The sequence below is a fragment of the Elaeis guineensis genome, chromosome 4, assembly GCF_000442705.2.
Source record: "Elaeis guineensis isolate ETL-2024a chromosome 4, EG11, whole genome shotgun sequence".
NCBI classification, from domain to species: Eukaryota; Viridiplantae; Streptophyta; class Magnoliopsida; order Arecales; family Arecaceae; genus Elaeis; species Elaeis guineensis.
The window spans coordinates 46,069,117-46,084,507 of record NC_025996.2 but is presented as its reverse complement, the minus strand read 5'-3'; the positions used below and the strand labels follow the sequence as shown (position 1 = coordinate 46,084,507).

Below are 15,391 nucleotides of genomic sequence, written 5' to 3'. Positions count from 1 at the left end.
AGTTAAGTCTATAGCCATAGCAAGATGATTAATGAAAAGAATTTTCATGAGTATCACATGTGCACTTGAGCTGATTTAATCTTTCATATGACGAATGTTGGGGTTTGACGAATTTTCATAATCTCCATATCTTATCAGGATTCATGATAGAGAAACTGAATCAAACGGTAACTATACTTAAGATTTCTATTTTTTATTCTACTAGATTACCATCATATACTACTAGACGTCATTAGTGAATTGTGACAACTTACTAGAATTATTCTAGATCGATAATCTTTGTTGATTGTGAGTTAGAATTATTGTAGCCCATCGAAAAGTATTTCGATGATATTATGATGGAGATCATGATATATCTCACTACTGGACAAAACAAAAATCTATAGGATCACACACAAAATAGATTCCTGACTGATCAGATGGTTGAGTTATGATTATGAATCATAATAAAAATCAATTATCAATACGATTGATAATGTAAAAATTATAATTAACTAATTCACTAAGTATTAGTAAATTATAGGAGGATCAATTAGCAATTGAATGGCTATTTGCTCATTTTGATTGAGCTATGGGGTTCAAATTAAATTTAATTGAATTAGATTCAATTTGGTATGGTTTAGATATGATTAGATCAAGTCTAATTGGAATATGAGATAACTCAATTACATAAGGAGATCAATTCCTAGTTTGACTAGAATTTGATTAAATTAATTTTTTAATCAGATTAAGATATAATTCAGATTTAATTTGAGTTCCAAATTGGACTAAGAATTAGCTTGATTTGGGTGCTACCTAATTCTAAATTGGTTAGGATTAAATCAGATTTAAATCAGTACTTAAAAGAATCCTAGTTGGATTAGAATTCTATTTCCGTACAGTCTACATATCCACACCTATAGGAATACCACATCTCCATGGTTTTTGCACACCCAAAACATCACTCCAAGCCTTTCACATGTCCTCTCTAACTCTTCTTTTAGATCTGGTTTGATTTGGAATTAAATCATTTTGGTTATGAATCAAAATAGTAGTCCTAATTTAATAAGGTGTTTGACCTTGTCAAAACCTAAACCTTATCCAACTCATGGATGCCATCCATAAACAAGGGGGCTTTGAGATGTGGAAATAAGATCAAAAAACCTTCCTTGGGGCATGAGCTTAGGCGTGGGTTCCTCTTGGGTGTTGGATTTTAGAGACAAAAGAGAAAGGAAAAGAAAAAGAGTTCTCATAGCTTCTTCTTTCTCATCTTCTTCCTCTTAGTTTTCTTCTTTTTTGAGATAGTCTTATAAATTGAAGAAAGTCCTTTTCAACTATCAAAAAAGTGATCTTTACAAGGAAGCTAGCACATCGAAAAGATCAAAAAGCCTTTGATCAGTTCAGACCTTATATGGATATCCATAGAGGTCGGACACATATGCGGTTACACCAAAACCTGAGACATCCTCAACTTCAAATCTAAAAAAGGAGATCAGCAATTCGGATATATGATTTGATCATATATTTATTTTTATTCTCTAAAATTAGATACTTTATATCTTATTTATCATCATATAAACAAGATCTATAGATATTTGATTTAGATTTGTACATGCGTAAGATTAAATCTGATTTAATCTTGTGTTCCACTGCTTGTATTTAAAATTATTTTAAAATCTATATGCAAAATATTTAAAATCTAATAGTGATATCAAACCCACAGATTTATATATATGAAAATAAGATGAGATCTGATTTCTAATCAGATTTAAAATTAATTTGATTAATGATCCGATATCGATATGTTACAAAGGTTGTCGCATATCGATGTTAGATCCTTTTGAAAAGTATCTTTGATTGTTTAGAATTGATTTTTTGTGGATCTAAAAAATTATTTTAGATCTGTTTTTTATTCATATATGAGATATATAAGTAGTAAGTTAGATCTGAAAAATAGTTTTAGACCTAAATTTATCATATATGAATAATTGCTGAAAGTTGAAAACTAGTTTCAAAATCATAACATATTTAAATCTTAAATTTATAATTTAGATCTGAAATCTGAAAGTAGTTTCGAGATCATAACATGTTAAATTATTTATGTAATTCAAATTTGAAATTTAGTTTCTAGATATGAATTTTATCTTAATAAGATTAACAATTGGTCATGGCTAAATCAAAATTAGGTCAAGTAATTTGATTACACCTAAGGTAATTGATTTGAACCTAATGGAACCTAATCGATTTGAGTGATTGATCAAATCTATTCTAGAGTTGATTAAGATTAGGTCAAGAGTGCTCACTATCAAATCAATAGTTATAGTTGATCGGATCGATTGAAACCCAAATATCAAATTGATCGACCCAAGGACCTAATTCGGCTGAGAGGCTTGAGCCTTAATCACTTATGCTAATCTATTTGAAATCAATTGATCAATTGGTGTCTAAGACAAGTACTAAATGGTGGTCACTTAATTAGGACCCTTGAATTTTTAAGGAGGAGCCTCCTACTCATCTTTACTTATCTGGTCAATTTAGTAGATTGAGATTTGAATCAGATTGCTTGATGATTTAGTTTAGCCCATGCTAATAGGACTAGTCATAGTGATGACTAATTAAATGAGACCTAAATCAAAATCTCTTCGTACATATATTAAGTCTAGCGGTCTTCCACCATTATAAATGTACGGATGTGCAACTTGTGTTAATTGTTCTCGACTGGTTACAGTAGTTCAGTTGCACTGAAAATACATAACCACTCTATAGTATTGATGCTCTGAGATGAAAATGGGGTTGGACCCAATATCTGTCAGGTGAGGGATCTAATGACAATTTTGCACCTATATGTGAATGATGGGTCTGACTTAACTAAGGAGTATAGTCAATATCTATTAGGTGAGCCTATATAACTTAGAGAATGAATCACTGCATCATGCTTGGAGAAACATTGAACAAGAGTTGTCCACCCATCGGTATAACTTAGAGAATGAATCACTGCATCATGCTTGGAGAATGTTCACTCTTTGCAGCCATATCAGCTTCAAATCCTTTAGCCCATATCTTAGAGTCCAACTGTTTGATCGGAATCAATTTCAAGGATTGGCTCAAAAATCTCAAGATAGTCTTGATATCGAAAAGGATAGGATATGTTCTCGATCAGGATTCTCCCCACTTTTGTCAAACTATCTTAGTGCAGAACAGAAAGTTGCACCAGATAAATGGACAGATGATGACAATCGAATCAAGTGCTATATACTGGCTTCTATGTCAAACGAGTTACAAAACTAGCATGAGCACATATCAACTGTCAGGGCTATGATCACTCACTTGTAAAAGTTATATGGTGAGTAGAGCCAATCAACATATTTTAAAGTTTTGAAGAGGCTCTTTAACTCCAAGATGCACGAGGAACAGTCGGTCTAGGAGCATTATCTGACAATGATCAAGGATCTGGAGGAGCTTGAAAAGTTCGGCCTGATGATACCAAAGAAATTGCAATTGAATCTGATCCTGCAATCCTTGACTAATTCATACGGACAATTATAGTAAATTACTATATGAACAAGTTAGACTACACCCTATCCGAACTTGTCAATATGTTGGTTACTATAGAGGAGACCTTGAAGAGTTCAAAGAGCTCCATTCTTGCTATGGAGCAAGCATCTTCTTTCAAAAAAGAGTCTCCAGGGAAGAAGAAGAACAAGCCTGCGAAAAAGCAAAAGAAAGAAAAAAAGCCAAAGCAGGATACTCTGAAGAAGGCTGCAGACAAAGAAAAATATTTCCACTATCAGAAAGATGGTCACTGAAAGAGGAACTATCTGTTATATCTAAGAGCCTAAAGATCAAGAAAGGAGACAAACCTTCGAAAGTATGTCTAGAATGCTCGTTGTTGAATCTAACCTTACAATTTTCTCTACTTCTAATTGGATATTAAACTCTAGTTCTAGTGTTCATGTATATACTTCTATGCAAGGTCTAGTGAAAAATAGGGAGTTGAGGGATGGTGAGATGATCCCTAGGGTGGGCAACGGAGCAAGAGTTGCTATAGAAGTCGTTGGCATCTATCCTCTTCAATTATTGTCTGATTTTAGATTAGTTTTAAAAGACTGTTATTATATACCTGTAGCTAGCCGAAATTTGATTTTTGTTTCTGTACTAGTATAAAAAGATTTTATTTTTAATTTCAATAAAGACTTCTGTTTGATTTATTTGAAAAATAAACTAGTTGCATATTATCTTTTAATTGACAGTCTTTATCACTTACATATTGATGCATATATGAATGTAAATGAGCAAATAGTCAGTAGTACCATAGGTCATAAATGATCCAGAGATGACATTAACCACAAGTATATATGGCACCTTAGGCTTGGCCATATTAGAAAAGATAGGATAAACAAATTAGAAAGAGATGGTCTCCTGGGCTCATTCAACTCTGAGTCATATCTAGTTTGTAAATCTTGCCTTCAAAAAATGATGACAAAGTTACCCTTTGTAGGACATAGGAAAAGGGCCACTGAGATACTTGCCCTAATACATACTGACATATGTGGTCCATTTGATGTGCAGGTTAGAGGTAGTTACAACTATGTCATTACCTTTACTGATGATCTCTCATGATATGGGTATGTATTTCTTATGAGACACAAGTCTGAGGCTTTTAAAAAATTTAAAAAATTAAGAAATGAAGTAGAAAAGTAAACAGAAAAATTACTTAAGGTTCTTCGATCAGATTGAGGAGAGGAATGCTAGTAGAAAATTTTTGAGTAATCTCAAGAAAAATAGCATACTCTCATAATGGACTCCTCCTGGTATGCCTCAGCTCAATAAAATATCCGAGAGAAAGAATAGGATCTTATTAGATATGGTCCGACCCATGATGAGCTTTACTGACTTACCCTTAAATCTTTGGGGACATACCCTACTAACTGTAATTTACTTATTGAATAGGATTTTCTATAAATCTATTCCTACTACACTGTATGAGATATGGCATGATAAGAAATCGAGTCTTGATCATCTCAAGATTTTAGAATGTCCAGCCTATGTCAAAAGATAAATGATAGACAAGTTAAAGGCTAGGTCTTTTTAAGCTTGCTTCATAGGGTATCCTAAGGAATCAATAGGATACTATTTTTACTTTTCAAAAGACCATAATGTGATTGTAAGTCGGCATGTCCTATTTTTAGAAAAATAATTTTTCTAGGATAGTAGCAATGAAAGATTAATTGAGTTTGAAAAGAAAGTCTCTGAAGAGCAACGATCTAAAAAATATAACAAATCCATTAACAATGAGCCAGTAGTTCCACCTCCACCTCGTAGATCAAATAGAATCTCTCATTTTTCTAAAAAATACTTAGGTATGCTTACCAAGGATGTAGAGAAAATATTTTTAGTTGGAGATAAGGATCATAGAGATGATCCCAAAACCTATGATGAGATGATGTCAGACATCGACTCTGAGAAATAGTTGAATACTATGAATCCACTCAATGTATTCAAACCAAATATGGACCTTAGTAGATCTACCGATTAGGTGTAAATAGATCTATAAAAGAAAAATAGGTGCAGATGGTCAGTTAGAGACATATAAAGCTAGGCTCGTGGTGAAAGGTTATAATTAGTATGAAGACATTGACTATCAGGATACCTTTCGCCTGTAGCTATGCTTAAATTTATCTGTACACTGCTTGCCATTGTAGCTTTTTACGATTATGAGATATGGTGATGGACGTGAAAACTATATTCCTGAATGGATATCTTAAGGAAGATATTTATATAAAGCAACTTTTGAGTTTCACTTTCAGTGATGGAGATCATATAGTCTGTAAACTATAAAGATCCATTTATGGATTAAAGTAAGCTTCTCAGAGCTAGAACACTCATTTCAATTATGCGATCAAATCGTTGATTTCATCAAGAATGAGGGAGAATCTTGTATATACAAGAAGGTCAGTAGGAACATTGTCATATTCTTCGTACTGTAAGTGGATGACATCCTTCTTATTGAGAATGACATTCCCATGTTGACCTCGATCAAAAGATGGTTGTCTAAAAAATTTTTCATGAAAGACGTAGGAGAAGCATCCTATATTCTGAAAATAAAAGTCTATAGAGATAGATTTAGAATGATTATTAGCTTGTCATAAAAAATATACATAGAGGAGATACTGAAGAGGTTCAGTATGGAGAACTCTAAAAGAAAACTCCCACCCCTTAGGTATGGCATTACTCTCTCCAAGAAAATGTGTCCAAGCATATCTAAGGAGATTGAGTGCATGAGTAGGATCCCTTATGTTTCGACTATAGGAAGTCTAATGTATGTCATGCTATCTACTCAACCTAATATTGTTCTTACCGTGAGTGTCACGAGCAGGTATCAGTCGAATCTAAGAGAGGAACACTAGATAGCTGTGAAGAACATCCTTAAATATTTGAGAAAAACTAAGGATTTGTTCTTGATCTTTGGAGGAGGATCAGAGTTACGAGTCGAAGGATATACTGATTCAGACTTTATGTCTGATCCTGATAATAGAAAATCGACATCCAGAAGTGTGTTCGTATGCAATGGTGGTGCTGCTAGCTGGAAGAATTCCAAGCAACCTATTATTGCAAACTCGACAATAAAAACTAAGTATGTCGCTGCCTTTAATGCTACAAAGGAAGCCTTCTAATGCAAGAAGTTCATCGTGAAACTTAGAATAATGATATCAGATGCCATCATATTGTACTGCGACAACAATGGTGCCGTAGCACTTGCTAGTCTAGGTCTCATCAGAAGTCCAAACACTTCAAGTGGCGGTATTATATAATACATGACTACCTCGAAAAGAAATACATCGAGGTACGAAGAGTAGACTCTGCGGACAACATGGTAGATCTACTGACGAAGCAGTTGAGCCAGCTGAAGACTGAAGTCCACCTTGAGAAGATGGGACTAAAGTTAGTGGCCAATCGACTTTAGACCAAGTGAAAGATTATTAGATGTATGTTCTAGAAGCTAGTATGACAGATACATTATAATAATTTTAAGACATATTTTTATACTTAAATAATTGATTTATCAATAAAGTGGGCAATTTTCATCTATTCTTGTGTTATGTGTCCGAAAATTATCTAAAAAATTAATAACTTAAAGATACATATTCTAAAAAAATTAGATTTGAGACATGTATAATTAATTTTTAAATTACTTTCGATTAATGGATCATCATGAAGATGGTGATTGATCCAGTTAGATCGACGCACGGATCGCTTCTTTTGAGATAGATGAGTCTCAAGTCTACAGTATAGAGACACTAAGCAAAAGTGTGGATGGTTGTTGGAGAACATCGATACTGAGCATGACCATACGAGAGATCATATGGATCTTTACATACTCATCAGTGATCTTCTTGATACTGTAGTGGTGTGAGTGGTTCCTTGACCTGCGGTGCCTCGACTACTTACAATAGAATTACTGTAGTTTGACTGTACATAAACATGATCTTCTAGCCATGTGAATCTTTGTAGTTTATGTTGGCTACAGTAAATCATTGTAGAAGTAAAGTGTGCACTTATAAAGAATCTATCAATCTTAGTAGATAAGGAGTAGTCCTATGAAATTTGAGAAGCTGAGTCCATAAGTCTATGGCCATAGAAAGATGATTGATAGAAAGAATTTTCATGAATATCACACGTGAACTTGAGCTAATCTAATCTTTTGTATGATGGATATTGAAGTTTGATGAGTTTCCATAACCTCTATCTTATCGGAACTCATGATAGGAGAATTGAATCATACAGTGACTACACTTAGGGGTTCTATTTTTTATTCTACTGGATTACCACCATATGCTATTAGACGTCACTAGTAGATTATGAAAACTCACTAGGATCATTCTAGATCGATAATTTTTGTTGAGTGTAAGTTATAATTGTTCTAGCCCATCGAAAGGTATTTCGATGATACTATGATGGAGATCATAGTATGTCTCACTACCAAACAGAACAAAAACCTATGGGATCACACACAATAAAGATTCTTAACTAATCAGATGATTGAGTTATAATTATGAATTATAATAAAAATTAATTATCAATATGATTGATAATGTAAAAGTTACAATTAACTAATTCGCTAAGTGTTATTGAATTGTATGAGGATCAAGTAGCAATTAGATTGTTGTTTGCTCAATTTGATTGAGCTATAGGGTTCAAATCAAATTTAGTTGAATTAGATTCAATTTAGTATAGTTTGGGTTTGATTAGATCAAACCTAATTGGATTATAAGATAACGCAATTACATAAAGAGATCAATTCTTAGTTTGACTAGAACTTGATTGAATCAATTTTTTAACTAGATTAGGATATAATTTAGATTTAATTTGAGTTCCAAATTAGATCAGGAATTAGCTTGATTTGGATACTATCTAATTTTAAGTTGGTTAGAATTAAATCAGATTTAAATCAGCACTTAAAGGAATCCTAGTTGGACTAGGATTCTATCTCCATGTGCCCCACATGTCCATGCCTATAGGAATACCATATCCCCATGGTTTTTGCGCATCCAAAACATCACTCCAAGCCTTCCACACATCCTCCGTTGCTCTCCTTTCAGATCTGGTTTGATTTGGAATTAAATTATTTTGGTTATGAATCAAAATAGGAGTCCTAGTTTAATAAGGTGTTTGACCTTATCAAAACCTAAACCCTATCCAACCTATGGACGTCATCTATAAATAAGGGAGCTTTGGGATGTAGAAATAAGATCAAAAAACCTTCCTTAGGGCTTGAGCTTGGGCATAGGTTCCTCTTGAGCATCGAGTTTTGGAGAGAAGAGAGAAGGGAAAAGAGAAAGGATTCTTATAGTTTTTTCTTTCTCATCTTCTTCCTCTTAGTCTTCTTTTTCTTTAAGATAGTCTTAGAGTTTGAAGAATGTCCTTTTCAACCATGAAGGAAGCAATCTTTGCAAGAAAGCTAGTACCCCAAGAAGATCAAAGAGACTTCGATTAGATCAGGCTTCATGTGGATACCTGTAGAGGTCGGGCACATGCGCGGCTACACCAGAACCTGAGACATCCTCAGATCTAAATCTGAAGAAAGAGATCAGCAATTCAGGTAGGGCTGACAAAATATGATCCGACCGGCCAACTCGATCCGTATTCAACCCATCATAAATAGGTTTGGGTTTAGGCTAAACGAGTTCGGATCATAAATGGGTCGACCTGTTTAACCCGTTTAATAATTAGATCGAATATGGATTTTAGATATCTGACCTGTTTAACCCGTTTAATATTCAGGTTGGATTGAGTCAGAAAATTTATTTAATCTGTTTAACCTATTTAACATATTTTTGACCCATTTAACCCAACCTGTTTAACCTGTTTAACCCATTTAAGATCCATTTAACCTGTTTAACCTGTTTCTGACCCATTTAACTCGATCTGTTTAACTTGTTTAATCCGTTTAACCTAATTTGATCTATTTAATAAACGGGTTAAACGGGTCGAATCGAGTTATCTGTTTAATAAACAGGTCGGGTCAGATGTGAATTTTTAATCCGTTGAATAAACAGGTCGGGTTTGGATTGACCATTTTCTGATCCGACTCGTTTATGACCCGACCCGACCCCGTTTGCCACCCCTAAATTCAGTTATGTGATTCTATCACATATTTATTTTTATTTTTTAAAATCAGATATTTTATATCTTATTTATCATCACATGAACTAGATTCATAGGTATTTGATTTAGATCTATGCATGCGTAGAATTAAATCTGATTTAATCTTATCTTTTGCTGCTTGTATTAAAAATTATTTTGAAATCTATATGCAAAATACCTAAAATCCAATATTACAAGTAAGTGTGAAACTTCTCTCTCTCTCTCTCTATATATATATATATATGTGTGTGTGTGTGTGTGTGGAGAGAGAGAGAGAGAGAGAGAGACCCCTTAGAGCTTATTTGGGAATTTTTGTTGGAATATCTTGTAAGTATTGGGCCTGATGGCCTTCCCAACCCATAGGCTTCTAACGATGCACCCTAGTCAAAGTCTAAATCGCGGTATGGGCCTATTTGTCCAACGGAATAAAACAAAGAAGAGAAATTATTTGTGCACCACATATGTGTAGAAAATCTGACGTAAATTGCATCATTTTGTCCGATTATCTACGTAGCCATCACTTTTTAATGCGCATTTAATACCAATAGATTGATTTTTTCATTTAAAAATTTTGTATAACAAAAATATCCTTCTTAAATATTATGATATTCCTTCTTAAAAATTATGATACTTCTTTATAAAATTATGACATCGTAGAAATACTAAACTGAAGCTGGATGTCATAAATTTTGTGAAGGGATATCATAATTTTTAAGAGGAGTATCATAATACTGTTTCCGTATATATTCACTATCTTTTTTTTTTCTGTACAGTATTACGATTTTCTTCTTAAAAATTATGATATCTCTTCACAAAATTATGACACCCTATTTCAGTTTAGCATTTTCTTCATGAAGTGTCATAATTTTTATAAAGATATCATAATTTTTAAAAAAGAATGTCATAATTTTTAAGAAGAATATTTTTATCATACAAAATTTTTAAACGAAAAATTGACCTACTGATATTAAATACATATTAGAAAATAATGGCTACATAGATCAATCGGATATAGTAATGCGCTACATATCGGATTTTGTATACCGCATGCGGTGCACAAAGAATTTTTCAAAAAATAACCACGAAGGCCTTTTTATGCTTCCGGCGAGATCCGGGCTGTCAGGTGTTCTGATATAGGCGATAGGTAGATAGGTTGTCAAATGTACACTCAGCAGAAATCAAGCCCCAGCTGGAATTTTCAAACAAACCCTCGGTGAACTCTCATGCAAAAATCAACTCTTAGTTGTTTTGGAAAGTCACATAAACACATGCACAAGAACCATGCGCACGCACATTAAAAAAAAAAAAATCTTGCAAAAAATAAAAATTCTCATACAAAAGTAATATTTATATAAAATTATTATGAGGAGTCCCTGGAGGAAAATATTGGCAACCTAGAATTTTTTCTCTTTTTTGCAGAATTCAAATTTGTTTAGCAACCTTTTTTGGGTGCATCGTATTTTTTTTTTTCTTTTTGATTGTTCCTTTTTGAACCTTTTTTTAAAATTCTTGGACTACGAAGATTTCACAAGCAAAAACAAAGAAAAAATATAAAGAATCATTCAATTTTTTATTGATAATTTTTATGTCCATATATTTGTATTCCTTTCTAAAGGTTCATTCAACTAAAGGTTTTTTCATTCTTGGACTCTTTGAAAAGGAATAGAATCAATTTTCATGCAAAAAAAAAAAAATTGAAAAGTTGAATTCCGATTTTTTGTGCATGATTTTTTCTGTGACCATGAGGAAAAATATAATGAAGAAATTTTTAACCAACTGTTTTTGTTGTGGGACTTTTAAAAAGGAAAAACTTAGATTTTTGCACAAAAAAGGAAAAAGTAAGAAAAATTTTGAATTCAATTTTTTTGTACATGAAATCTTTTGTGGGATTTTTTGTTGCAGGATGCTTTAAAAAGGAATAAATTACATTTTTTCACAAAAAAGGAAAAGCTAAGAAAAGTTTTGAACTCAATTTTTTAAAACATGAATTTTTTTGTGGACATGGAGAATAAATATTCAAAGGAATTTTTGCTTTTTTAAATACTATAGTAAATATTATTTACACAATATTAACAACCTAGTGTTTTTCATTTTCCTGTTGAATTCAACATTTTTAGTGATAACTTTTGTGCACATAGCATTTTTTTCATTTTTGAACATTCTTGGTTTAACTAATTTTTTTTAACTCTAGAACTCTTTGAAAAAGGAATAAATTAGAATTTAGTGCAAAAAAAATAAAAAATTAAATTCTTTTTTTGGGGGGAATGAATGTCTTTTGTAGGTGTGAAAAAAAATATTATGATGGATTTTTTTTTTCTGATTGTGGCAAATAATTTTTACACAATCTTAGGTGGAAAATATTAGTGATAATGGATATTTCTTTTTTATAGAGTTCAATTTTTTTTTTAGTGATAATTTTATGCACGTCATATTTTATCCTCTTTAAACATTCCTTGTTTAACAAAATTTTTTGCATTCTAGAACTTTTCAGAAAAAAGAATAAATTATATTTTCACATGAAAAGGAAATGTTGAGCTTGAATTTTTATCTATAAGTAATAATTCTTCTGTACATGGTGTTTCTTCATTTTTGAATGGTCATTTTTGTAACCAAAATTTGTTTATTTTGTGACTCTTCAAAATGAAATAATTAAGATTTTAACACAAAAAGTAAAAATAAATAAATATTGAATTCACATTTTTTTTTAATTTTTTTGTGGGATGGAGGAAAATATAATGAAATTTTTTTCTTTTTCAGTGAGTGTCATAAGTAATATTTATATAAAATTATTATGAAGAATTCTTTGGGAGGAAAATATGAGCGATGTGGGATTTACCCTTTTTTGTGGAATTGAAATTATTTTTGTTAGTGATAATTTTCTATGTAAGGTGTTTTTTTTCTTTTAAGCATTCATTTTTAAACCAAAATTTATTATTTTGCGACTCTTGGAAAAAGAATAAATTAGATTTTAGTGCATGATTTCTTTTTGGCATGGCAAAAATATTAAGAAGGAAATTTTCTCCATTTTTCGAATGCTATAAATAATATTTATATAAAATTATTATGAAGAGTCCTTGTGGCAAAATATTATGAAGAGTCTGAGTAGGATTTTTCGGTTTTTCTAGCATTTGACTTTTTTGCTTATGGTAATTTTTGTGCATGTGACATTTTTTTTTCTTTTTGAACATTCCTTTTTAACAAAAATTTCTTTATTCTAGGACTCTTCAAAAAAGAATAAATTAGAATTCTAGAAAAAAAAAGGAAATATTGATTTCAAATTTCCTATTAGTAATAATTTCTTGTGCAAGTTGTAATTTTTTTCCCTTTTTGCATGTTCAATTTTCAATCAATATTTTTGTATTCTAGGACTCTTCACAAGGGTTAGCTTAGATTTTCACACAAAAAGAAAAAATAAACAAATATCGTGTTTAGTTTTTTGCATGAATTTTTTTTGTGGGCATGGATCAAAATATATTAAAAAAATTCTTTTCTTATATGTGTAAGGTAAATAATGCTTACATAAAATTATTATGAAGAGTTCTCCAAGAGAAAAATATTATTGACACAGAATCTTCCTTTTTGTGGAATTAAAATAATTTTTGTTAGTGATAATTTTTGCATGCATGGTTTTTTTTTTTTTTTTCTGAGTGTTCCTTAACCAAAAATTATTTTATCTTAGGATTCTTTGAAAAGGAATAAACTAGATTTTTGCACAAAAAGGGAAAGAATAATCCAGTCTCAATATTTTCTAAACTAGATTTTTGGTTGGGACTAAATAATTATTTATTTTAAAAAAAATATTATATGATGGTGCTCAACATATGCATCAAAATTATCAAGATGCTATGCTATTTTTCAATTATTATTCATCTTCTTTGCATAAATTAAATTTTCATTTTCGTTGTGATCACCTTGCACATCCAGCCAGTATTTTTCTTTCAACCTCTTGAAAATAAAGAATACCCATCTCAAAGGGTTTCTGCCTCTTGTCATTTACCAAACTCAAAAGGACTCCAATCGATTATCATATTCAGAAATTTAAATGTCTATATTAGATATATTAAAATAGAGGCATCAGCCTCCGTCCACCACATGTATAGTTTTTCTCGAGCACCATCTGCCACGTGTTTTTTTTTTCCTCTTCGAACCTTCTACTTCTTCCTCTTTGTTCTTCCTCTGTCTCTCATATCCTAGAGGATCATATCCTGAATGAAGTGGGAGTGGCCGGTGAGGCAGCGGATCTACGCCCTCAAGGTCATCTTCAGCATACGCCCTCAAGGTCATCTTCGGCAAACATGAGGACACTATCCGTCGCCAGATCTACCATGAGATCGAGATTCTCTGCACCACTGATAACCCCCATGTCATCCAGTTCAATCGCATGTACGACCATGCCGGCGACATCCAAATGCCCCTTGAGTATATGGACAGCGGCTCCCTCAAGGGCCGCCGCATCTCCTCCGAACCCTTCCTCGCCAATGTTGCCTACCAGGTGCTCGCCAGATTGGCTTACCTCCACCGCCAGTGCATCGTCCACCATAGATTGTAGTGCCACTACACTTCTAGAAGTTTGACCTTGGTGAACTATCATGGGATTGAAGAAAAATAAATGGGATATATGAGAGAGTTGTTGAACAAGGAAAATGTAAGATTTGGTAAATCGTTGGTGGAGGAATTTTGGTTGGACAGGTTAGCAAGGATGTTCATGTGATTTTGAAATACTAGAAAGTCAGGAGAAATTGGGATAACGGAAAATTACGCGTTCAGTAATATCTTGGTGCGGTGCTACATAGGTCTCAATCTAATGCTTATATCAGTGCATAAATGTAGAGTTTTCGAATGGACTACTGATCTCAAAATTACTTTAGGAGTTGATATATGCAAAGTTGGCTGCAAATAGATATCTGTTAGTGCAAGATTCAAATTATGTGGACATAGGTAGCCTGGTATGACTCGGCCTAGAGGTTAACGAGCTACAAAAGTGCTTGGAACGTGTCCAAGATGTAACTGGAATCACCTAATTGTTTCTAGTATCAGTATGGAAAAAAAAATAAAGATTATTATAGGAATTACCCACCATGTATGGCTCTGTGTATAAATATCATATAGGCATTGGACAGGGACACAGCTGTATCCTTACGTGAAGATAGAGATGACCCACCAATTTCATTATGAACAACAACAATCAATTCGAAGCTACTTAGAATTACATGATTTTGTGGCAATTATGAGAACGAATGACTTAAGAGCTGTGTTTTCTATTGCCACAAAAGTGGCTTATGTATCATTCCCGGGCTCAAAGATGCTATTACGAGTTCAAAGATGCTATTACTATTCGTGACGAGGGTGGCCAATAAGCAACATTATTGATTCTACCATTGGAAGAGATAAGGGATGTGGAGGGAGAGGATCGAAATGGGAAAGAAACATGTATTTAAAAATGATTAAAGATAAAAATAATAAAAAATAATGTATTTAGGAAGAGATTTTGCAAAATCAGGATCATCGGATCTTCATGAGATTTATCTGGTAGCTTATATTTTATGCTATACATCAAATACAAAATGCATCAAATATAATTTTTTTAATTATAAATTAATATATATGTGTGTATATATATAATAAAATAGAGGTCTTGCACTGTTTGATCATTTGCTATGTCCCAACATTCATAGAAGTGGGTCTCCTAGGCGTCGACTGTGGATGGGTGGTCACGACACCACCGGGGGAGGTTAGAGGCGGATGCAGCAGTGGAGGAGAAGGAACG

At 32.6% G+C, this 15,391-nt stretch overlaps 1 protein-coding gene across 1 annotated transcript; it reads right to left on the bottom strand.

Annotated features, from left to right (window-relative positions):
* Positions 1–13,885: 13,885 nt before the first annotated feature.
* Positions 13,886–14,164, bottom strand: LOC140857339 (uncharacterized; the record flags this gene model as incomplete). The annotated part of the gene is given in 1 exon segment (XM_073256129.1): positions 13,886–14,164. A coding segment is annotated over 1 exon segment (279 nt), but the record flags the coding sequence as incomplete, so codon positions are not given.
* Positions 14,165–15,391: the final 1,227 nt, after the last annotated feature.